This window comes from Ceratosolen solmsi, unplaced genomic scaffold, assembly GCF_000503995.2.
Source record: "Ceratosolen solmsi marchali unplaced genomic scaffold, CerSol_1.0 scaffold10, whole genome shotgun sequence".
Classification (NCBI taxonomy): domain Eukaryota; kingdom Metazoa; phylum Arthropoda; class Insecta; order Hymenoptera; family Agaonidae; genus Ceratosolen; species Ceratosolen solmsi.
In genome coordinates, this window is record NW_011948412.1 from 14,578,838 (window position 1) to 14,605,840 (window position 27,003).

At 21.7% G+C, this 27,003-nt stretch overlaps 1 protein-coding gene across 1 annotated transcript in view; it reads left to right on the plus strand.

Annotated features, from left to right (window-relative positions):
• Window positions 1–2,040: 2,040 nt before the first annotated feature.
• The window catches only part of LOC105360311 (uncharacterized), a 57,911-nt gene continuing 32,948 nt past the window's right edge, over window positions 2,041–27,003 (plus strand). The window contains exons 1-2 of the mRNA XM_011497195.1: window positions 2,041–2,468; window positions 12,767–13,033. Of these exons, the coding sequence (XP_011495497.1) occupies window positions 12,773–13,033 (261 nt within the window). The 5' untranslated portion in view covers window positions 2,041–2,468; window positions 12,767–12,772. The remainder of the gene's footprint in view (window positions 2,469–12,766; window positions 13,034–27,003) is intronic.

A 27,003-nucleotide genomic window follows, 5' to 3' on the forward strand; every position in this document is an offset into this window, starting at 1 on the left:
AATCGACAAGTAGCGTTATAAACACATCCGAGGAGAAAACATTAAAAAATAAGGCTATTAGAATATGGTATTTTTGAGGCCGAAACTGATCGATAATGATAGTTTCTTACTAGTTCTCTATTTGAGAATTCTCTATTGAGATTTATTATTCCATTCACTTAGTACATCAGCTGACTCCTAAAAAATTCTGATTATTTATATTAAAAATGTTTCCGATATAATAAAATAACTTCTAGATCATTATGGCTAAGTTATGATTTATCTAATTATGTTACAATATGGTTTTTTATACATTTGTGACAAACTTCAGAATATTTGAGATTAAATCCGATAATTATTTTCTACAAGAATTTCTCATAGATAATAAAAATAAAATATAACAAAGTAAAGTTTAAATAGAAACGGAAATAATCTATCGATATTAATGACCTATCTATTAAATGACATGAGAATTCACACGATACATATTGGAATATTTTAGTTCCCTTGATTTGCTAAGTTTCATGGCTGCATTTTATTTGAAATACATTTATCACAATATTTTCAATCTTGCAATTATGATCTAGACATATATATTTTTCGAGTAATTCATAAGAATTCATAAGAAAGTTATATAAGTAATAAATATTTGTATTTCAAAACGTTAAAAAATAAAAAAATTATTTTATGTAGTTAAATATTAAATTTATATCGAACAAAAAATAATTATTTTTCATTTGACGAACATAAATAAAAATAGAAAATAATATTAATAAATACTATTTTATAAGAAAGTATTATAATACATTTTTTTAGATATTTTATTAAATATAAATTAAACATTAAAGAAAAGTAATTAAAAAATTTATTATAAATACTATTGTACAATGCTAAAAGGTATTACATTTAATTTTCTACCAAAAGAAAATTTTATAAAACAATATTAAACAAAGATATTCGAGAAAGTAAAATATGATAGAAGTGAATTCCTGATATTATATAATAATAAATGAAAATATAATATATATATATATATATGCTTGCGGGTTAGTTTGTTTGCTTTCATTTGTATTTAAAAAATATTTATATTAACAGAAAACTATACAAATTTATAATTTATATTTAAAATTAAAAAATTCATCTAAGTAATAAAATAAAAAAGGGCTCAAGAAAATCAACAATTTGAAAATATAATTCATTTTTAAATTATCTGAAATTTCTTAAGACCTTTAAAGTTAAGCATACTTGTTTAATTTGTCACGCAGGTTTTATTTATTTATCAACAATCAACTGATATTAGATAAAATTAAAAGTAATCTTTTTGACTAAAAATGTTAAAGATTTATTTGATTAATTGATTAACTGTAAGTTAATAAATGAAGAATATGTCATTGTAAGATATATTTATGGTTTAACGATAATTTAATAATTACTATAGATTATATTTTTATTTGAAATATTTTTTAATTATATGCACAAAAACTACAAATTATCCTCATATCTAAATATTAGGCTAACTGTCTGAGTAAAAACTTTGTTGTGTACAATATATTAGCTATATTAATTTAATAACAAACTTTCCAACAGTTAAAAATAGAAAAACCATCGTTACATCTAGGTATAATTTTCGTAAGATGTTGACTCTTCACCTTTCAGCCTTTATCAGTGGGTTTGGAGCCCCACCGAATATCTAGTTCCTATGTCCTCCTTCATCCCCGTTTGCTCGTCCTCCCCCTCTACTCGATCGGCATCCCGGCAACATGTTCTTGCACACGTAAGCCCCCACTTACCACCCTCCTCATTTATCGATTGCTCGTCGGGTCGTCTCGCGACTAGAACCGCGCACTCCTCCCTTCACTCTTCCATTCTCTCGCTCTCTCTCGCTCTCTCTCTCTCTCTCTCTCTCTCTCTCTCTATCTTTATTTCCCTGCTCCTAGAGAGGAGGGCTCGTGGCATACCGGCTGTTTCTACTTGGCTCAGTGGCTGCCCGGCCACGAAGCCGGCATAATCGCCTCGCGCTCGCGCCGAGATCTGACCCCCTCCCCCTTGACATCCTGCACTACTGCTGGCAAATATATACTAATAGAAAATAAAAAAAAAACATAAAAAGGAATAATTAGAAACAGAATAAGTCCAGCTGCAGATGCTGTAAAATAGGTCCGACGCCAACTTTTCGAAATCTACGCGCTACCGATGCACTGACGTTCTCTTCTGCATGAGGAACAGACTTTCCCCTCTCCATTGACTTCATAGTAATAGTGATCTCTAAACCCTCTCGCCCCTCCATCGGCATCATACTACTCCTGCTTACTATCTGTGCTTTTTGGTGTGCGTGTGTATGCGGATGCGAAGAGTTAGAGTGTTTTTTATACGTTTTCATTGTATCCCGAGGCCGGCAAGTACTGTGATTCTTACTACTGGTGCTCGGATCTTTAAACGTGAGACCACTGCGTGCAGCTGCAGCAGTATTTTGAAGGTCGGCTGACAATGTGAGTTCTTTTCCCTAATTTGATATGAACATGAAGCAGCATAACCTCATACTCTAATGGTTCAATGTTCTATTCATTTAGATTACTGGAATTCAATAGATATTTCATTTGTCGATTTATGCGTATTATTCAATGACCTTGTCAAGGATTACCTCGTAATTCGCACTATTATAGAAGTATACTGTATTAAAATGGGTTAGAAATAATTATTTTCGTATAATGAATACATAAAAATACGTTTTTGAATATAATGAATGATTATACAGAAAATTTGAAACAATATTTTAAATTATTACATAATCAAATGCCATTAATAAATATATGCAATTTTTAATTATTTTTATAATATATGTATTTGATAAAATATATAAAATTGCGGTTAAAAATATTATATTACATAAATTATAAATTTCGTAACTATTAAAATTATTTTAACTCCATATATTTAAAAATTTATTTTCAATTGTTTAAGCCTGATTAAATATAGTTACAATATAAAAGATATCTCTTTTTTGCAGAATATATATATATGAATAGTCATTCGATTTTATAATTACTTACTAAGTTGTCAAGCTACTAAGTTTATGTGTGTAAGTTTTCTCAACTAAATAATAGATTAACATGTATTTAAATATTAAAAAGCTCAATTTTATCCAAGGAACACTTATAACACACACACATACACGCGCGCGCACACACACACTCACACACACTAATATATATATATGTATATATATGTGTATGTGTATATTATAATAAAATTTTTACACATTTTTAATCACGTTATTCAAGTTCATGAAAGTTTAATAAAAAAATTCGTAAATACGGTTAAACTAAATCTTTCATAAGTATTTTAAAATTTTGTAAATTACTATTAATATTTCTATTTCTTTAAAATATTTAATTTTTATAGAAAATAAAATTATATTAATAAATTAGCCACAATATATACACAAAGATAAAACAATGATTTTCCATTTAGTGAATATGTTAATAATATTAAATATTTGTAATATATTTCTAAAAAATTATAATAAAATTTCAATATTCAATACTTTATTAATATTATTAATATAATATAAGATTTAATAATAAATTTAGAAGTTTGATCATAATTTAAAATTGTACGACGATAATAAAATGAAAAAATATTTTTATTAACAAATTATTTTAGTGCCATAATTTTAGAAATTTGTAATATTAATTTTGTGAAATACATAAATTATTTTCTTTATGTTAGTTTAATTATTTAATTCTAAATCGATAAAAAATAATTCTTTTAGTTATAGATATATTTTTTAATATGTGAGAACATTAAATATCTCTGAGTTTATAATATAATGAGTTCTAGAAGATATATTGATTTATTTTAAACGTATAATTTTACGGGGATTTCAATTTTTTCTATATTGGGTACGAAAAATTATATTAATGTATGTTTTTTAAAAATATATGTTTTAATAATACATATATATATATATATATATGTATATGTATATATATGTATATGTATATATCTAATAAGATATTGAAACTAAATGATTTAATCAGCTAATATATTTATGAATGTACATATGAATAAAGCAAAAAATTGTAATATATTTCTATTTATATTTAATATAAACTATATATTTCAACATATTAATTAATTTTATATAATGAATAAATATATTATTTTTCTGATATTTATAGCAAAAAATTGTAATCTATAAAAATAAATAAGCTGATTTTTCGTTAGTGACTTTTGTCATTGTAATTAATAATTTATTCCAAACTTCTGATGCCACTTCGTAGTCATAATAGTTGATTTAATATTTTCACTTTGATAGTTCTAAATAGGTTTGTATATATCATTTATTTATTAATTATTTTTGTAATATTATTTAAATTTAATGTTAATTAAAAATAAATACTAATTAGTTTTACATTGAAGTACATATTTTAATACATAAAAAAAATTTAACTTCACAATTTATGTGTTATAATTATTATTTCTTAACAAATAAAAATATTTATTCAAATAAAATGTTAATTGTGTAAAATGTATAATAAAACAGTAACTAGTGTAACGGTGACAAAGCACCCAATTTGAATAAACTTTGATTAAATTATTTTAAAGATACTGAAATCATTGTATAATTATAATTTAATGATTTATAATTAAATTGGTATATAATATATAAAAAAATTGTTTGAAAGTCGATATTATTTTAATTATAAATTTTTTTAAGTATATGTTAATTTTATGATTTGCATATACTGTATAATAATGATGAAAATATATATTAATTATAAAAGTATTTGTTTAATTTTATTATTTGAACTAAAATAGAATCAGATACTTCATATGTATTATTTTTTATACCTAGGGATATCTTGGCAATCAATTGATTGACTTTTCTTTCTATTAATGGAATATGAAAATTATTTATTGTAAATTTTTAACCCTAATTTATTTAAAATTTCATTATTAAAAATCTTTTCAGAATTATGAATTAATAATAAATTTTTTATTCAAATTATAAAATAACGCATTTATCGTTTAAAAAAAATTGTATATATATATATTATATTTTTGTATAATTTGATAAAAAATATAAATAATATTAAAAATAATTAAAGATTTTTTATGATAGATCTTTAACTGGTTCTTGCAATTTAAACATTTGTTCAGGAATTCATTTATTCCAAATTTGAATAAATCCAATATAATTTTTTTTTATGAAGTATAAAAAAAAAACATTATTGTTTCTAAAAACATAGCATTGTGTAATTAAAAACTATAATTAATTTGTTTCCATGATTTATAAACTAAAACTATAAGCATTTAACTAGTATTTCAAATCAAATTAAATAACTCTGTTTTCATTAATCTGCGTAGAAATGATTTTCTTTATTATGTATTTGCAGCTATACATTAAACAAATTGTAAAAGTTGGGAAATTGTTTGGATTTGAAATACTTTGTTCATGGTAAACAATATCTGCAGTTCATTATAGCTAATACATAAGTTACTTTGTCTCATTAATGAAATATTAGAAATAGGGTTTATGATAGATTTATTGTATCTGACTTTAAAATCTAACTATTTTTTTTGAAGATTTATAGTTTAATTTTAATTTATTTATATACGATTTCAATGTTAACTCAAACATTTTTGCTACTTCCTAACATTATTATAATCTGATGTATTTTCGAATAATAAAGTAAAATTTAACAATTAGAATTTAAAAGCTAATATTAAAATTATTTTTATATTTTTCAAGATATATTACAAGAGAAAAATACTTTTGAATAATAAGAATTTTCCATATATAAAATAATATTTATTATAGAGTAGATTTTCATAAAAACTAAATAAGTATCAAATATAAATAATACAAAGAGATCTGTCTGCAGTAAGAAATTTCTTAATGTTCGATGATTTAGTAGTAAGTATTTTGTAAATATCTTAGTATTACTATTATGAGTATATGAAGATAAGTGAAATTATTTAATATGTCTATGAATGATATCAATAAAGGGGCAAGAATTAAATTATACAAAGATAGATAAGCAAGTTGCATGTCAAATAAACAATGAGTCGCACTTTTTTCTCTATATTCTTCCTGATGCTCCAAATTAATATTTTTGTTTCAGTGATGTAAAATAAAATATTTGAATGTAAAAGTTTTTAAAAAATTATATCGTAAAAATATAATAAAATTAATTATAATATAGCACACAAACAATAATTTTAATAAAACTTTATTACTGTACGGTAATTGATATTGACATCATGATAAGGAAAATATTATTTATATCAACAAAGCAGATTGATGATCCTGGCTAGATTTCTATGATTCTGACTGAATTTCCGTAAGAAAAAATTTCCGTGAAATAATTTTAGAAACAACTCAATATATTCATGTATACAATAAAAATTAATTCTTTCATCGGACATGTAATAATTCAGCAAAGTATATAAAAAGAGAAAAGAAATTGATCTAAAATGTAAAAGTACATGAATTTAATTTCAGTAGATGTAATTAAGATATATGATAACATCATTTTAGAAACATACAAACTTTTTATATTTTCATTGATTTTTATATATTTATTTTTACGTTTCAAGAATGAAATTTGAATTTTCATCATGAATAAGCAAATATTTTTCCTTAATTCTTAACCATTAATCTTGAGAAAATCACATATATTTATAGATCACAAATTATGAGTATGATAATCTTTTCAATTATAATTATTTATTAAATTAGAAATAAATAAATTATAAATAAGAAATTAGTAATTTAAGATCTTTATGGCAACATATTATTATTTCATTAAAGAAATTACTTCATACCAAAACAATTTTTTGTTAAACTTTCAATTTTCTAAGTTTATTTCTATAAATAAAGTTTAATATATGTTTAATGTACTTAGAAACATTGATTGTAAGATTTTATCTATTTAACATATATTAAATTAAAATTTACAAAAAAATAATTTAAAAAATTTTATTTACATTAAATTTTTTCATATTTAAAATATGTAAATTAAAAAGAATTGAATATATATATATATATATATATATATATATATATATATCTAGCTCTATTAACATAATTGTGTTCCATCACTTATGTTTACTTGTTTGAATATAAGAAAAATTTAGTTTGTTTAATAATATATATAAAAAATATATATATAAATGAATACAAAATTTAAGAAAATACGTACGACATCAAAGTATTTAAATAATATTTATAGATAAATCTTTATAGACGAGATAATTAGGGGGAGGGTACAACGTTCACACGTATCCTTGTATTTTTAACAGAGAAAATGAGTTTCTTCGACAATAATTTTTTAAGGTCATGCTCCGTGTGTTAAATTAAATAATGTTATTTTTTAGGGAAATACTCGATGCATACGAAATTAAATGGTTTTATTGTTTTTTTATTACAAAGTGATAACTGTTTCATCTTTCTAATCGTGTTCATAATAATCTTTGTGATTTTCTTATAAAATTACAGAGATATTCAGTTACATTTTTTTTAATGAATTTATATATTTTTTAAAATAGTATTATGCCACGTATTATTGTCGTAAAATGATAATATAATTAAATTAAATTAACTATATTTAATACTTTTCTCATATTTTTTCAATTAATAGTTTATATTTGTGATTGCTATGCAGAAAAAGTATATCACTTTTATAAAGGAGTTATGAATATAATGTAGATATCCGTAGAATAATGTATTTCATAAAATATTGCAACTACCAAAAGATAGCTATGAAATAGCAATTAGAATAAATATTTATTTTAAAATAGTAGTATTTATTTATCTATATTTAATTTACATTAATAATAAGCTATAGTTTTGTATGTATTTTTTTGTATTAATAATACGTTTAGTGAGTTATTTTCCATTCCTTTTAATTTAAAATATTTATTTTATTTTATCAAATTATAAGAAGTTATTATACAATTCATTTTGTGTATATGGCTTATAGAAACTATGTAGTTTCCTTTGATCTATAACTTCCAAGTTAAAAATAAAATATAAAATTATTATAGAAAAGTTCTAATGAAATTAAAAATATTTTCGTAACTAATCGTTATCAAATTTTTATAATTATTTATTTGTTAAACATGACATAAACATGGATATTGACTCAGATTGACATGAAATATAAATTAATAAACTAAACTTAACAATCAATCCTTACCGATTTTTATAATTCATATGACCATAATCATAATTGTATGTTAAATAGGAAAATATTGAGTATTAGTCGTACAAACAATAAATAATTGTTATTGATTTTTTAATAATATGTTAAAACCATAAAATATATTAATATGTTTATATATAAAAAATTAAATTTTATAAAAATTTTTTTTTTGACTACTACATTATAGTTATGTAAAATAAAAATACAAATTGAATTTAAAATCTATATTTTTTAAAACTATAATTTGACCCAATCAGCTTTATAATATATAACATAATATAAAAAGCGTTAGTGAATAAATTGAAATTTTTCATTAAAATTTTTTTGACTATTTGTAAATGTGTTAATATATATCTCATAATCTATAAGAAATTATTAAGAGATTCCACTGTATTTGTTAATACTTTTTATACAGGAATTTAATTTATGAATCTAATTATGTCAAATAATGATTTTAAAAAATAAAAAATTTTAATTTACAATTTTACATGATTCTAATTTATTTTTACTGCATATTTATGTTAGTAAGTATATCTGTATATACAAACTACATAATTTACTTTGATTTATAACTTCCATTTTAAGAATAAAATTGTGAAAGAGTTGGGGGAGAATTGGAGGAGAGGGAGAGATAACATATATATAAAGTATAAATTTATAATATACCTCAGGAAAAAATGTTTGTATACGGAACTATGAAGAAAATTAAAAATATATTTTTGAATACAAATTTATGTTATATAATAAAATTTAATTTTATAAATTTTATGAAAAAAAAATGTCAAATTGAAAGAACGTTTTCTTTGTTAATTTTATATATTAAAATTTTTATTCTATCAGTCACTGAAAATATATTTAGTCGTTTGTTTATATTAATAATCATATAAGTCGTTAGTTTATATAGATACTCGGGAGAAACTGTTCATGGCAGTTTATTGTATGTTTATTTTAAAATCCAAATATCAAGTATGATCAACTTTCTTACAAGTGTAGATAAAGTATAGGCTCTATTTTTCATTTCACATTTCAAAAACTGCTCGAGTTAGTACATCACCTTCAAACCGTAAAACTTAAAAGTCATAACGTAATCCCCTGCACGTGGAGAAGGCGCTCGAAGGTACACGACCTCGCTCGTACTTTTAGAACGGGCTGGGGTTAAGAATAAGTTCATCAGCAGCTAGACGTGTGCGCCTCCCGATCTAAATATAGAAGCGGTGCTGTTTTCCTTTACTACCCTTTACAAGTTAACTGCAAACGTGTGCGTGCAGGATAAAATTCATAGCATTGAACATGATTAACCATCAAAATCTCAGTTATTATGTTCAATATCGTAAGGTGACTATTTAATCTTTTGCCTTTACAATTGCAAAATTATTTATTTTTTAAATGTATATACTGTCTGAGTTCTGAATTAAATGCTTGTTATATATACATATCAAATTTTATTACAAGACAAACTTAGGGAAGAGGGAAACAATATTTTAAAATCGAATTTTTAAAAAATCCAACAAAGATTGTAAATATAAAATATTTGTCTTGAATAAAGTTTTTATCTCAGTTTTAAAATGTAGTATAAGAATTTTTCTCCTTTAAATTTGCTGAATTGCACATATATATACTGTATATCTGAAAATCTAATATACTGTGAATCTGAAAAAGTAAGACGAAAAAGTATTAGAAATATATAACTTTATACTAATATAATCAATGAAATGGGGATATTTGAAAAAATTATGAATTTTACTAGTCTATTGTATAGAAAGTAAATAATTTCAAATATAGTATACATACAATCGTACAATAAATTTTGTTAACAATTTTTAAATAAAATATTTTTAATTGTTACTACAATAATATTTTATTGCGTCTCCGTTGTGTCTTAAGTATACATATGATATGATGATGATGTATTGTATGTTATATATATATATGTTATATATGTTATATATATATATGTTATATATGTTATATATATATGTTATATATGTTATATATATATATATATATATATATATATATATATATATATATACATATCATAAGTATACATATAATATGATGTATATGATTCTGAAAGTATCAGAAAATAATTTGAATATTTCTTCGTGTGTTTATGTAATACATTTACAATATTAAAAAATTTAATTAAAAAAAACTGCTAGAATAATATTTCTTATTTCGTAATCGAATTTAATAACACAATGTAATTTTTTTATAAGTTAATTGAATTATGTGATCAATTTTATTCATAATACTTGAAATTTAGAAATTTATAACTAATGGATCTTTTTTAATATAAAAATCTATCTTATCTGATTTTAAGATAAAGTTAAACTGATATATTTTTACCCGCTTTAAGGTATTGAACATTGATGAAAATTTCGATACTGAATTCATAAAATTTTAATTATAATTATTTTCTCTTCCATATTTTTTATGAGTTTATATTTAATTAGTTAATGCTTGATAAACATTTTATAATTATTTGGAAAGAGTTTTCCCTTTTACAATTAATGTATTAATTTTATCTCTATAAAAACTGGAATGTTAAAAATATTTTCTGCTCTTTTAAAAGCCATTGAATATACTTAATAAATAAATGCAGCAAAGCAAAACATTTATAATAATTAAATAGCTAATTAATAATAATAGAAATAAATAAAAAAGGTTCGACATTTATAAATTTCAAGTATTTTCTTATTCCAATTAACTATATATTAATATTGAATTATAAATTAATTTTAGATATCTGTATAATAATCTCACATAAGAATTATCTCATAACAAATTTTCGGTAAAATAATACATGATGAAAATTTCTTACAAAAATGAAAATTTTTATTGAAAATTTGTAATTTTTTATACACGTAGTTACCGGAAAATAAAATTTGTACTAGACTAAGAAACAAAAATTAATATTATTTTTTATCTAAATTATGAAATTATTATTATCTTATTTTGAGAGTAACAAATTTGAAAAAAATTAATTTTCTATATTTATTATGTTCATACAATAATAATTAATTGATAAGATGAATACAAATAATCAGTAGTATTCTTCGAATGAAAATATTTTTAAATAATAATAAATAAATAAATAAAATAATACATGTAAATCAGCATATTTAGGTGGAAGCGATAATAGCTTGATTTATATTCAATTTATATGGTTAGAAACAAATTATTCTATTCCAACAAAATAAGCCACATCATAATATAGGCCTAAGATCTACATTTCTACCCATACCCAATTGCGAGGTACTTGGTTTACTCCCATCGTAGTTCAATATATGTAAGCTCATCCGCTATATTCTTAATGTTAATGTTCTTCGATGCAATTATTTATTTAACTAAATTAAAGAATATGTGAGGAGATGAAAAATTAGTATAGCCAAAAGTATAATTTATGATAAACCAAAACATGTAATTAAATATATATCCGGATATAAAATATTTGATGTCTTTTTTACTAAATAAAAACATATATTTATTTAATTTTTTTTTAATAAGTAATACTAGAAATTTAATACGACAATGATAATGATAAAATTTTATTTGAATTGATTATAAAATTAAAAATCATATTTTATAAATTTTTACATATATATTAAAAAGCATTAATATTATACCTTTGAAATAGAATATTAATATAATATAGTATTGAAAAACAAAATATTTATTCTCTATTAAATAATCATTAAAATTTCAATATATTTAATAATTTAAAAAATATAAGATTAATGGAAAAAATTACATCAATATAGACGATATAATTATACAAAGTCATAATAAATTCTCAATATATAAAAACAAGTAAGACTACAGGAAGTTGGTTAGGTACTATTAACGATCTATAGTACGATATTATTATACTCGGTATTAGTTATGCAGTAAAGTTTTTAATGGTTATTTCCAATTTCTCTATTATTATCTTCAATATGCTTTTGTGAATTATTTAAATTAAATTGACAAGTTATTTTTATGAATTCGTTATGTAATTTTTTTCATATTTTTGATTTTCAATTTTATTGTTTATACTGAACCTATGAAACTTTTTATATTTCATTTTCTTAAAAATTGTCTTGGGAATAATTTGATATTAATTGTCATATTTTACTTTATGATCTAATTTTTACCTTCGAATTAATTCGACTTTTATAGTAATTTTAATCCAAATTTTCAATCATTGTATAATCACGAAATAATTTCACTTAAATAATATAATTAAATGGATAGATTAGATAGATATATTTAAAAAGACTGATCTAATTTTAATAAAAATATAATGTAATATGTTTAAACTTCAATTTCCGACATTAGACATTAATTTCAGCAACTAATCAGATACATTTCGATATTCGAGTGGATAATTATGTTACTATTGCAAATTCGCAATAAACGTAGGTTTGATTTTTTATATTGTTAAGTAAATTGCGTAATAATATATTATTTTTATATTATTACTATATTATTTAGCTATATTATTTATATACTAATATATATATATATATATTAATATATTATTTCTAAATAACTATATTCTTTTAAATAAGTAAACGTCTTATTTATATCGCAAGTGAAAGATGCCAGCAGTCGGTGTAGCTGCGGCAGCAACAGAGCCTATAGCCATTGAGGTTCCGGATCCACAAGAAGAGATAAATGACCCACCGGAACCTAGAGCTCGAGGATCTAATGCTAGAGCAGGTCTTATGAAACCCCTCGTCGTCCTGGCCTTGCCTGGCATGTACTTGTTCTACAAGTACAGCCAGTATAGGCGGGAGCAACGGGAGTTGTCGAGACGGCGTGTTACCGAGAGGGAGCTCCAGCATCTACATCATAAAATTGTAAGTCTAATATTAAGTCCTTGTTAACAATTTTTTTCATTATCATTTTTAATGATATTTAATTTATAAATGATAATGTATTATAATAATAATATTCGAAAATTAATTTAGTTCTATGAATATTTTTTGAATATTTGATCAATGAAATATCCTTTGTGTTATAAAATTCAATTCAATTGATATAATTATAATTTGAATGGAAACAACGTATTTTGAAATATCAAATTCATAATTTTAAAACCTTTGTGATACAATGATTAATTAGTTAAATCAATGGTTAAAGTAACAAAGAGGAAAATAGAAGGAATTTCAGAATAAAATTCTTCTGAATATAATATGTAAAAGTATAATACAATATAATTAAAAAAAAATTAAATTAAAACTAATCTCAAAATAATCAATATATTGTAGATTATTACTAACTAATTATATATTATAGGTAACCACTAACATTTATATTTATATGTTTAAAAGAAAATTATGTTATTTTACATTCTATATTCCGAGTCATTAAAATATCCGATTAATTTAATGTTACTTTGATGAAATAAAAAACCTTTAATTATATAGGATATTTTGATTATATAGCACAATATAAAATATACGTGAATGATTATATAAACCAAATAAAAAATTATATAGGTTTATTTTAACATATAAAATATGGACTAAATATTTTTAGAAATATTTATTGATAATTAAAATGATGTATTTCATTCCTAATTATTACTATATAATACTACTATCTCAAATAACTCAAGATTACAAAAACCAAAATTCTTTGTAAATATATATAATATATATATTATACATTATTATATTATTATATATTATATATTATATTATTATACATATATAAATTTGCAAAGATATACTATCGCTTCCTTACTATTAGTTTTCGTATTTAAATTTTTTTGGAATATACTTATATTATATATTTTCTACTATAAACACAAACAATATTTATAGTAAGTGAGAAATGAAAGTTTTTCATTTTTGTATGATTAATAATGTATAGCTTGATTTCCCGATGCCCGATTAAATACTCGAGTTTAGAAAACTATTATTTCATTAGAACAAAATAGAAAACTTTCTTAGAAAATATATTACAACTTTATGATCGGGTTATTCCGACATATAAAAATATTTTATATTAAAAGTATTTTTTATACGAATTGCATGTAAAGTATGAATTCAATCATAGTTACATATTTTGATTTTTATATATATAACATGAAAATGATTAATAAAATTATAATAATCTGAATAATAATTATATGAAACATATTTAAATTTTCTTTGAGTAGATTAAAATATCAATATGGGTGTTGAAGTTTTTGTAACCATAAACATACAGCTGAATCAGGCACTAATTTTATAGGCAAAAAAGTTTTAAAAAATGCAATGAACAAGAAGAATTAAATATGAATTGTAATGAATTGAATTGAATTCGAATAAGAAGATTCTTGTTTCGAAAATTGCAATTACTATTTCCCTTTTTTATACGATAATTACTGAAATAACTTGTAAATTGGTAAATAATTAAAACATGATATCGTTGATATCATTGATATCGTCATCATGATTCGTTAGATTACAGTTTATTACTTATCTTTTTTTAAATAACATTTTATTAAATAAATTTGTTGGTACGCCACTAATATTATCAATGTAATTCTTCATATGGACTTTTGTTACCATAACACTAACGTTCTTCAGGCTAAATAATGTATTTACATTTTCTATAAGCCTTAAGGGAAACATCGATGAAGAATTTGTTTAATAGAAATACCTTGCTATAGAATACTCTTTATAATAGGGCGAGAGAGTGAGGAAATAAGATCGATTACGATGGAGCTCGATTACCCGAAGGTAATACAATCATCTTGTAGAATTGAAAGTGGAAGGCTGCAGAGAAACAAAGAAATTGCTGATAGTTTTCCCATATTACAGTTTTGTACAAAGTGTTAACGTTATCTGCATAGAGGTTATCTACAGAGATCTCATTATTTCGTTCTTTAATGTATCATCTCCCAATTAAACCGTATTTAATAGTTCGTGATTCTACTTCATCATACTACGTTTCTTTCTCGTTAACTTATATCTTCATATTGAAATTACTATAGCTTCCAAAGCTTTAATAAACCTCTTCGTGCTATGATTATATTAATATTGAAATATTTGTTAGCTGAGTTATCTTATAATTAGGTATTATAAATATGTCTTTAATAAATCATTATATACAGCTAATATAATTTCATTACTATTAATAGATAAGTTCTGACCTTAAAGATAGAGATATTTGTAATACCTAATTATAAGATAACTCAGCTAACAAATATTTCAATATTAATATAATCGTAGCACGAAGAAGTTTATTAAAGCTTTGGAAGCTGTAGTAATTTCAATATGAAAATATAAGTTAACGAGAAAGAAAATTCTATTATAAAAATATTCTATTTAATAAGTAATGTTTAGCACTAATTGTTGAGTTCTTAAAAATTATAAGATATTAGATTTTGATTAGGAAAAGATAAAAAGAATTAGAAAAACGAGTAAAAATTATAATAGTAAAAAAAAATACTTATAAAATGTTTGAATAATTATAAATTATTAGTGGCATGAAAAGCTGTGTATGATAAGATTATTATTTTAAACTAATTGGAGTATCTATTTGAACATTATTTTTGTAATTATTAAGATAGAAGTATATATAGATAGATAGATATTTTTATAACAAAGGAGTAAATAAAATTGTGTTAGGAAATATTAACTAAGTATTTTTTAATAGTAGTATTATTAAATTCAATAATTTCATACAAATTCTTTCTTTCAAAGTTATTCAAAAATTTTCTAAATAAAGCCTTTTATTAAAATGAATGAATTTATAGAAATATTCCATAAATACGTCAATGGAATTATTTCAAAATGTATAAAAATTGATAGAATACTATTAGTGATAAACTGACTTTTTCATTTTTCTTTGAATATTATGCTTGTAATTTTTACAAAATATGTATATAATTCGTGTTTAGATAAGTATGGTATACTTTTTTCGCGTATTTGTAATTTTTAATTTTAAATTAATTTATAAATTTAATTAATTTATAAAATTTTGAAAGATTTTGAAAGACAATATTTATATTGGTCAAAGAGAAAATTTATATGACCTAGAAATTGTGCCAAGAATACGAATCACTGAGTGGAAAAAAATTCAACTATAAAAACTTTTTGATTCATATTGTATGTAGATTTATATATTTATTTGTTATAAATTGGAATTACATTTTTATTACTTTCATTTATTTTTAAAAAATTTTATAAATTTATAATAAATATAATTATTTTCTATAATAACACATTTCAATAATAAATATTGAAATTATTATCTAATAAAAATACTAAATTATATAATAAATTAAAAGTAAAATATATTATTTTGTTCACCAGTACAATTAACTTTTTTAGTTTAGTTTTGATATACTTATGGAATATCATTTCAATTCCTTGAATTACCTTATTTATTATTTGTACAATTCACTCAAACCGATATTAATAAAATTTTATTCCATATAATGTAAAATAAATTTTATTCGTACATAACAGAGTTATAAAATATATTAACTATATAAATAATAACTATACGCAATAATACGTATTTACATATATACATATATAAATTTTATATGCACGTGTGTATAGTTTTCAATTTGTTACCTTCATATTTGTTGGAACGCCAAATAATTCTACAGATCCTAAAAAGTAGAAAAAATTCTATCTATGTTATTTTCAATTTCATATCTAAGATTATATATTTTTTACATTGAATGCAATGTAGATGAACATTACTATGTAGACAGCGAATTAAATTATTCTTAAAAATCATGCCGATTTTATAAATCAAACGAATGAAAATATGTAATTAAGCGATCAAATTAAATATAAGATATTTGTAATAATCAAGATTAAAAGAATTATAAAAGTGTAAATTTTATTAAGAGTAATTGATATTAATAATAAATAAGATATATTATAACAGTATATTATATTTATAAATGCTATTACTAATAATCGTATATATATTAAATAATTAAATGAAGAATATAAGTTGAAATAATTTTGTGAGTTTTACCCTATTTTTCATATAAATTAAAGCTATTTATTAAATAATATAACTGAATAAATTTGTAAAAATCAATTGAAACTATTTGACACTAATAATAACATGATGTATATGGTTTTATTTGGCCTTATAATATATGTACACAAAATTTATTCATTTTTTCTGTAGTTTAATAATGAGAAAGGGCGAAAGCCAGTGGTCAGGACTATCGTCTTTGTAGTCAGCAACTTCCACTGCTTGTAATGGGCGGCAGAAATTCGATAGGTGATCCTGAAAATGAAAGTATCATATCAAAGTAATCGAGACTACGTTAACAATTGTCCATCTTGAAAAAAGTGGATTGTATCATGTTTGAGGTGATGAGTCCCATACATCCCACTTTTATCTTTTCGAAAAAATGAGTGCACACTAATGGTGTATCTTTCCATTCTTTCCTTCAAGTGTTAAAACATATTTAAGTGTGGAAAGGAAAAATAAATATGCCTTGGAGCTATTTGTTCCTGATTCAGGCCAAAGATTTAGTTACATTATAATAAATTACAACCATTTTCATAATATTTCTTAATAATGAAGTTATTTATCAAATGAAAATATTTATACGCGATATATTAACAATGAAAATTGTTTACACTAATATTTTCTGTAATAATAATGATTAGTATTAAATATTAAAAAGAAATCTCATATTGTGCCTATACCTTCAATTAACACAATATGCTAATTGAAATTATGAAACATATAAATATCTGCGTATATATATATATATATATATATATATATATATATATATATATTGATATAAGCTTATAAAAAGTATATATAAATAGTGAATGCGAACAAAAATAAAAAATGTCTATTTATTACAATATTTATTAACAATAGAATTCATAAAATATAAATATTTTTATAAAATAAAAATTAATCAAAATAAAATGTATAACATAAATTTATTTATAAAAATAACATATCAAAATGTATTCATTTTCTTTTTTAATTTCGATTTATAGTTTTTAAAAAATATATTTTCAAATAATATTTTATACTTTATAAAGTGTTCGTTAAAAATAATATATATCGACAAAATAATTCAAATTACCAAAAAATATTAAGATTTAAAAAAGTCGTTATATATATTCTTTATAAAAAGTAAATTGGTAAAGTTTAGCTTTAAACTATTGAAATATATTACTGCCTCTCAGTACTTATCACTACGAATGCCAGTACGTATACCACACTTGGACTAAAGAAAGTGCCAATGTCTTTTCATTTACTAAGAAACAAATTGAAAACGGAAAAACGAGATCGAAGTGACACGCCAAAAGTATTGTTGCTTGATCGTACGTTCATCAAATGTAATTGAGAGTGCATGATAAAGGCGACGGAGGTCAAAGAAGATAAATAGCTTGATTGAAGCTCATTTACTTGAGAGCACTTGATATGTGATACAAAAATAATCATCCACGACAAGACGAGAAGAAGACAAGAGGTGAAGAGGATTGAATGTAATCTCATCCGATGGACTTAATTTTTTTTTTTGAGTGACATGTTTACTTCATTTTGTACAATATTAACACATTATAATTTAATTTATTTGAATATGAGTTGGTTATTTTTAGTTTATAATAATAAGCATCATTAATTACGAATGTTCTACAGTTACGAGAGCTTCAAAGAAAATTAAATCATATTTTGATGTAATTAAATTATTCTAATTATAATTTTATACTAACATTTAAAAATATTTTTACTACAATGAACGAGCATTATTCAATAATAAATTATAATTAACAAAAATATTTACGTATTTCAGCTTTATTTATTAAAGTTTATTATGATTATTGTCTAGTTAAAATAAACAAAATGAATAATAGAATGTATATATATTGTTCTAATAAATTTATAAAAAATGATATTAAGACTTAAGCTATTATTTGATAAAAAAAACTACGTTTATATATAATTATAATGAGAAGTTAAATAATCGAAAAATATATTAATGGTATTAATAATATTCAATTTATATAATATTAATAATGTAAAAATCTATAATTAACTACTCAGTCTATTCTTATTCACTTAAATAAATTTGAAAAATTGAAGTTATCGTTGCTTTTAAATATTTTATATACATATTTAATTTTTCAGATGCAAAGATGTAAATAGAGTTGTACTTACATTTTTTATTTTTAAATAAAATTAGCGATACATATTAATGGTATGGAATATTTAATTAAATTAAAATTAAACATAAATCCATTTGTATGTATTTAAAAAAATCTCTTTATGTACACATATTAAATATATGCATAAAGTAATATATATATATATATATATATATATATGTAGAATTATTTTTACACACAAATTAATTTAAAAACAAATTACAATTCATAGTCAACGAGTATACACATATATTCCATTAAATCTGAGCATTTGTATTTATATTGTATATAATATAATTATTGTAATATAATTGTTTTTCTTATGAAATAGATTTACATGAAATTATAAATTAATTCGGTTATTCCTTTAGAAATTCTGTATAATAATATAATATATCTAATATAATAAATTAACAATACAACCAACATGATTGAAGTTCAATAATTTAATAAAGAGGTTACATTTTTAATTAATAAGAAGACATTAGTGTAAACTTATAGGCATTTATTGTCTAATATAAATAATATATGTATTAAAACAAAAATATTTTATATTTTCAAAAATTTTTATTTATGTTTTCAAATATTTGTCATTTGATTAAAAAATGGAATGTAGTCAAAATTTCTGTAAATCAATCATATTTAAGTAAGAATTTGAGAAGCTATATATCATCTCGAGTAGTTGAGAAATTTATGTGGTCGGATTTAGAACATTTGCTCGGACGATATTGATGTAAGTATTCGCTTATACATGTTTCTTATTTTCGCAATACATTTACTATGGTATAAATGTTTTTGCGTATTTGTTACATTATTATAATTTTGTTTATGTATACAACTGTTGATTCGTAATATTATACTCATAATTTTATTTGTAAAATTCTAGTAGAGTATGTAGTTTAAATAAATCAAATAAATATATGTTTGGGCAATATTTTTTTATTCATATAAATTGATTCGATATAAATAGAATGTAATAAATTTACTTGACAGAATGTTATTTTATATTTTTATGAAAATTATTATTGTGTTTTCTACGTATTCTTCATTGTACTTATTTTTTAATTGAATGTAATATTTATATACAAGATAAATTAAAATTATTATAAATATAAGAACAACTTCATATTTGCGTTATATATGTGTAAGCATATATTTATTTGTAATAATTTGAAGAGAGCTAAAATATGCATAGGAACCAAAAGCGCGGTATTTTGTTTTTTTAACAATAATATATATTGTATTATGTCGTTATATTTTTTTAATTAAATCTATTTCTTATATAATACTAAAAATAGGAATATCTGCTTACTCAAAATATTTTATGTAATAATTAAGTTTATTAATTACTAAAAATTTTGTGTGTAAATTTAATTTCGATCTAGTTCATAGTGTAAGAAAAAAGAATTATATTTATATATATCTATATACTTATTTATATAAAACTCCTATTAACTAAATAAAAACATTTTAAATTTTATTTAAAAAAATAAAAAACTCTGAACTCATATATGACATATAATATATTTAATGTAATATTCATTTTATTAATATTTTCTTTATGAATTTATATTTATTTTATAAATATTCAGTTTATTATATTTATAATTATATTATCAATATTTATTATATAAAAATATATAAAGTTTACAAATATTTTACATTAAAAAATGTAATATAATGAGATTTTTAAATATTTTCATTAATTTAATTTAATATTGTATTTTTGTAAATATTCCTTAATATAACTATATTTATATTGATTGTTATTTAAAAATATGTAATTGCATTATGATAGTGTTATTTTATGATTATTTTATATTTATTTGACATGAAAGCAAATCAATTCAATTGATAATTTATGTAAATGAAATTAATTGATTCATAATTTTGTAAATACCTTTATTTATATAAAACTTTAAAAAGTATTTATAAGTATATAATTATATCCAAAAATTTTGAATCCCTATAATATATTAATGCCTAAATATTTTACATAATTATATAAGTGTATTAAGCGGTTGTAATTTCAGATAAATAAAATTACTTATTTTCTATATTAAAAAATATTTTGTAATAGTACAAAATAAATAATCATAATCTCATATTGCAATATGGAAAGGTTTTTTGATAATAAAATATAACAACTTCTACGTATATTCTGTCATATCTATGATTAATAAAATGAACTACTATTCTTGAATTGAAATGAGCACTACTTCTTTTCTTCTTTTCATTGGCAGCAAGAAAATGTTTGGTAAATATATATATATTATTCTATTTATAGCGAATTGATTAATATGAAATATAGAGTTTTTCAAATAATATAAAACATTATGTTCAATATAATATTTCATATTCAATATAACTTTCAAGTATTTAATTTTTAAGATGTTTTTTTCACAAATCCTAAAGAAAAATATAAAGTAACAAAATTTAAATCGGAATAGATTTATATATCGAATCTATAAGTATTATTTAATAATCAATATATTCTAAAATCAATTTTTTATTCATGAAATCCTTTAAGATCAGGTGTGAATTTTTATCCTCAACTAACGTTTAGAGAATTTTACGGTATCTAATATACTATAAAAGCTCGAAACATTTTTCAGGCTTCATCAATTATTATTTAATATATTGTTATTCGATAACAACATGGCTATAGGAATTTTTACAAAGAGACGACTGTACATTTTCACTTATTTTTTGAGTATCTTCAATCGATGGGTAAAATTATAAGAAATTATATGAAAAATTATATGAAAATAATAAAAATAAAATATAAAATATGAAATATATAAATTTATTAATATATAAAATCTTAATTGCAATAGTTAAAAAATTTATGAAAAATTATTGCAACCATAGTAGTGAAGATAAAATGCAAAAACAAAATTTTTATTAGCTGAATTTTATACCATATAAACAAATTTTTGTAAATTCTTTTTATTATTCATATTATTGCCATAGATTTTACATTTATATATAAATTTATGGATAAATTTGTTTAAATATTAAATTATATAAATAGTTTAGCAGAAAAAATATATTAAAAATCACTATTGACTTTCTACTGTTAATAGTTTTCTATTCAATAATATACACAATAGTAATTACTAATTTGACTAATATAATAACATTGTCCAAATTATTATTTAAAATAACTTAATTTTAAAGTTCAAAAGAACGGTTATTGAAAACTAAATATGATTAAATTACTAAACTGTATAATAGATTAACAATGTTTTACGTTTATCATAAATCAGAAATAAAATAAATCAAAATCATTTGATGCCTATAGCCACAAAATAATCCATGTAAATATTTTTAAAGACACAAAAAGACAATAAAAAGTATTCTTCAAAATTATTTGTCAGATTATCTATATTTTATTGACGATTTATCGATAATTTTCAATATAGTTTTAAAAATAATTAGTTTTTTTTTTATTAAAAATATAAATAAATCTGAAACCTTTTTGCAATTGTACTTTTTATTATATAAAAGTTTCTATACATTATTTTTTAGTAAAAGTATTTTTCTTTATATGGTACTTTTATTTATATAAAATAATTGAAAATAATGAAGCTATAAACTAAATAGAAGTATTTATTTGATATTTAACTTTTACAATGAAATATATTTATAGTATATCTACAGAGATTGATTAAAAAATTACCAGTTATTTTTTATAATTTATTTTTTTTTATGAAAAATTTGTTGCAATAATTGTTAAAGCACGAATAATAGTTAAAAATAGTAATTTAGTTATTAATTATCATTAAGTTTTATTGATAAATGTACCAATCAGTAATTCTTAGTATTAATATAGATTTTAGTATAGAGATATAGAGTTTTGTATAAAGAACGTGTTGTGAGTATTGATCGATAAAATAATTTAATAACTTAATAATAAAAAAAAGTACTAAAACTAAATTCGTAATTTAGTTTTTCAAATACATATTTATTTATATTTATATTATGGATCATTGATTATTTAATACAATTACATAAATAATAGTGATTTCTAAGGTTATACTAAAAAATTATGTTTGGACTTTAAAAATTTCATGAAGTTGTCAATTTAGAATCTAATAGGAATTTATGTAAAGCCTTTCCACACGTTTGTATAAACTACTACAATTGTTTGGCTAGAGTAATCATGTTCATATACATATCCACATTGTGGTAAAAACGATTTATTACATTATGTATTGTACCCCTTCTCATTCTTCTTCTTGTTCTTTTTTTTTATCATTCTATTTGTTTTCATTCGATGAAATATGATTATAATTAAGCATTGTGTTAAAAATATTTTTATTTCAAATTATTTGTTTTATTTTATTTGAATACAACAAATAATGTGTATTAAAACACTCCAATATCTACAAATAAGATACTTGGAAATTAATTTATAGAATAAGTGTTATTGAAATATGTAGACAAATTCTCTGATGGTTATTTTATAAATTAAAATAACTTTAGAAAAGAAAATAATGTATTTATGATTTTATATTTATAATATATGAATACTATTTGCTTTAATATTTAATTATATATTATATAATCTTTAAGTTATATTGCTTATTCCTTTAAAATAAATACATGAAATATATTAGAAAGATAAACATTTTACAAATAGAAAAATTTATTTTTGATTCAAATTCATAATTGTATACATCAGTACTTTATTGAATAATCTTAAAATTATCACTATAAGAAATAAAGGAAATTAAATAAAGAAATTAATGTCTTATTTAAATACACAAAATAATTTATTTAATTATCAATTAATTATTCATTGTATTTAACTTAATTAATTACGTATATTAGAAATTAACTTTAAAAGATTTTAATATTAATACTTTGTTAAATTGATTATTTGGGATAATTGGATGCATTATTATGTAGAAACAATCGATTACAAAATTCATAATAAGATAATATAAATTTGATTCTATGTAGCATTTTTTTGTGAATGCATGAAATGTTCAATACATATTGAATTAAAGTAAGTTGATTGACCATTCGAAGTACACTGCAATATGAAATCACACAATGTAGGTTTTATATATGTACAGAGTAAAAGTTCTATTTTTCTCTATTTGTGTACAACATAAGTTATGCGTCACGAAGGAACTCTTTCTCCCTCTATGGCTTTATTTCTTCTTTGTATTATAGATATTAATTTTTCTTATATCTAAGTTTACTCGTGTCAATATACACCCCTATTATAAACTATATTTTCTTAAAATATACGAGCAATTTTTTAAGTATTAAAGATGTGCGTTTTAATACCATACAATATTATATTGTAGTGTACAATGTTGAGATCTAAATATTTTAATAGATCACATATAAACATTAAAATGAAATTATAGATTGAAAATAAAAATGATATATTAATACTAATTTAAATAATAACATTCAGTTATTTATCTTCGTGTTTTATATAAATTAAATATATATTTTATAAACTTCAATACCATAAAAAATATTATTTTAAATATTAGTACATAAACTCTAAAAATATTTAATGGTAAAATTAGTCGTGAAAAAAATCGAAAATCCTAAAAAAATTTTTAGGAATATAAAAGCCAATATATGATTATAGAATACAGTTGGTGATAATCGGTGAACAAAATATTATGAAAGAAAATCATCACTTTATTTTCATTTTTATTTAATAATAAGACATGTTTTCGATCATAATTTATTAAAAATAATTTTTTCTATATGAGATTTTGTAATAACTTTTTTAAGAAGAGTTATTTTATTATAAAATTGTTTCTAATTTATCCATTCCTTATTATTTATTTAATACTTTTGGTATTGTTTAATATTCAAATAAAATTTAACATAGAGTTGATTTAAAACCTAATGCAATATTATTTAAAATTTATTGAAATAGTTTAATCGCATTATTTAAAGAGATTAATAGGTTAAATTCATTTTTTTTATCTTCAATATCTTTTTTTTACGTTTATACTTTTTTTAGAGAAAAGGATAGAGATATCAAAAACTGAATTGAACGTATTAACCTAATCTTATTAATTAAATCTATCGATTCTATTATTTAAAAATAAATTTATATCACTATTTCAATTAAGATATGTAACGTAAAAATATAAGTTAAAAAAGTATTTTATTAATAATGAATGGAAGTATAGGGGATGACATTTTTAATACAGTACGTTATATCGGCATGTAAGTGTTTGATTCAATTTAATACTCGCCTTGAGATGCTTAAATTGGTAGGTAGGGCCTTTGATATTCTTCATTTAATCGGAGGTACTTCGGCATGAAAAAGCAGGTCGAGGGCCTTTTTGTGTTTGACGTGCAGTAGATATATTCGCATATTTACTTATGCACTTTTATGTCTTCGTATGGTTGATGGCTAAAGATACGTTGTTATACGTGTTCAGTGAATACGTATTCATATTGTAGAAATAATTTCCAATTGCATAGTATTAAGCAAAAAATAAGACGATTAAAGCAGAATATAATCTATTATAAAAAGGTTACGTAAAAGCTCTAAATATGAAATAAAATAAAAAAATTAAATATAAAAGTTAATTAATATAAAATATGTTAATTTTAAATTTTAACATATAATTCTTTTAAAGTTTCATTTAATTTATATAAAACTATTATATTGAATTAAGATTAATATACATGACTATATACTTAAAAAATTATTTTTCCACTATTATGTATGATAAATATTGTTTCAGAATGAGAGACCTCTTTTAATACAATAAAACATCTGAAATATTTCCAGTGAATAATTTGCTTATTTACTGTTGCCTATTTTCAAGCGTGCTCATATTTTCCCGGTACGGTAAAATTGATGTATTTACTGCCAAGAAGACGTAGATTCTGACTGAGTATCGAATATACGTAAACTAACGAGTACAAACATTTCCTGAAAATTTACTGCAACCCAAAACTCTGCACGTGCGACAACAAGCAACAGGCGTGCGTGCGGACTCGGCCTTTGGGACAATGCTTGCATTGTCTCCAAGTGCGCCGCATCTAGTCGATCGCATCGGAAAAACGACAACGCCCGAGAGGACCCTTCATCTAGCCAAATTCCAGGAAAGGGAGAGGCGACCAAGAAGAGGTGACCAATAGTAAAGGCTCCCCACTTCCGACACTTTCCCGATTAGCACATTTGGGACTGATTCCGGAAGGAAGTGGAAATGAAGGCGTGCATAATTCATCATGCTGCCCAAGGTCACTTCTGATTGGACAATTGAAAGAAGAAGGGGTCCCAAGTGGAACTGGGTCAGTGAACTATTTAAGAAGGAAAATGTGCTGTACGACCACTTACTCTTTCCAAATACTTCTTACAGTATAAGGATAAGTCACGACTTACTCCTTCCAAATACTTCTCACAGTTGAAGGATAAGTCACGTGAGAGATCGGATATTTTAATAAGAAGTTCTTTCCACGATTGTGAATTAGTGTACAGTTGAATTGATCTCATCAAGACTAGATTGCATAGGACCTGACCACTTGTAATCTCACTTGGAGACAAGGAAGAACTAAAGAGTTGCAACATTGCAAGGGAACGTCATAACAAGCCACCGAAGAGAGACTTGAAAATCACGATACACTGCAAGCAAGTCCTTACAGTTAGTACTCATTCTTGATTTCTCGGCTTATGTAGAAGACGGACG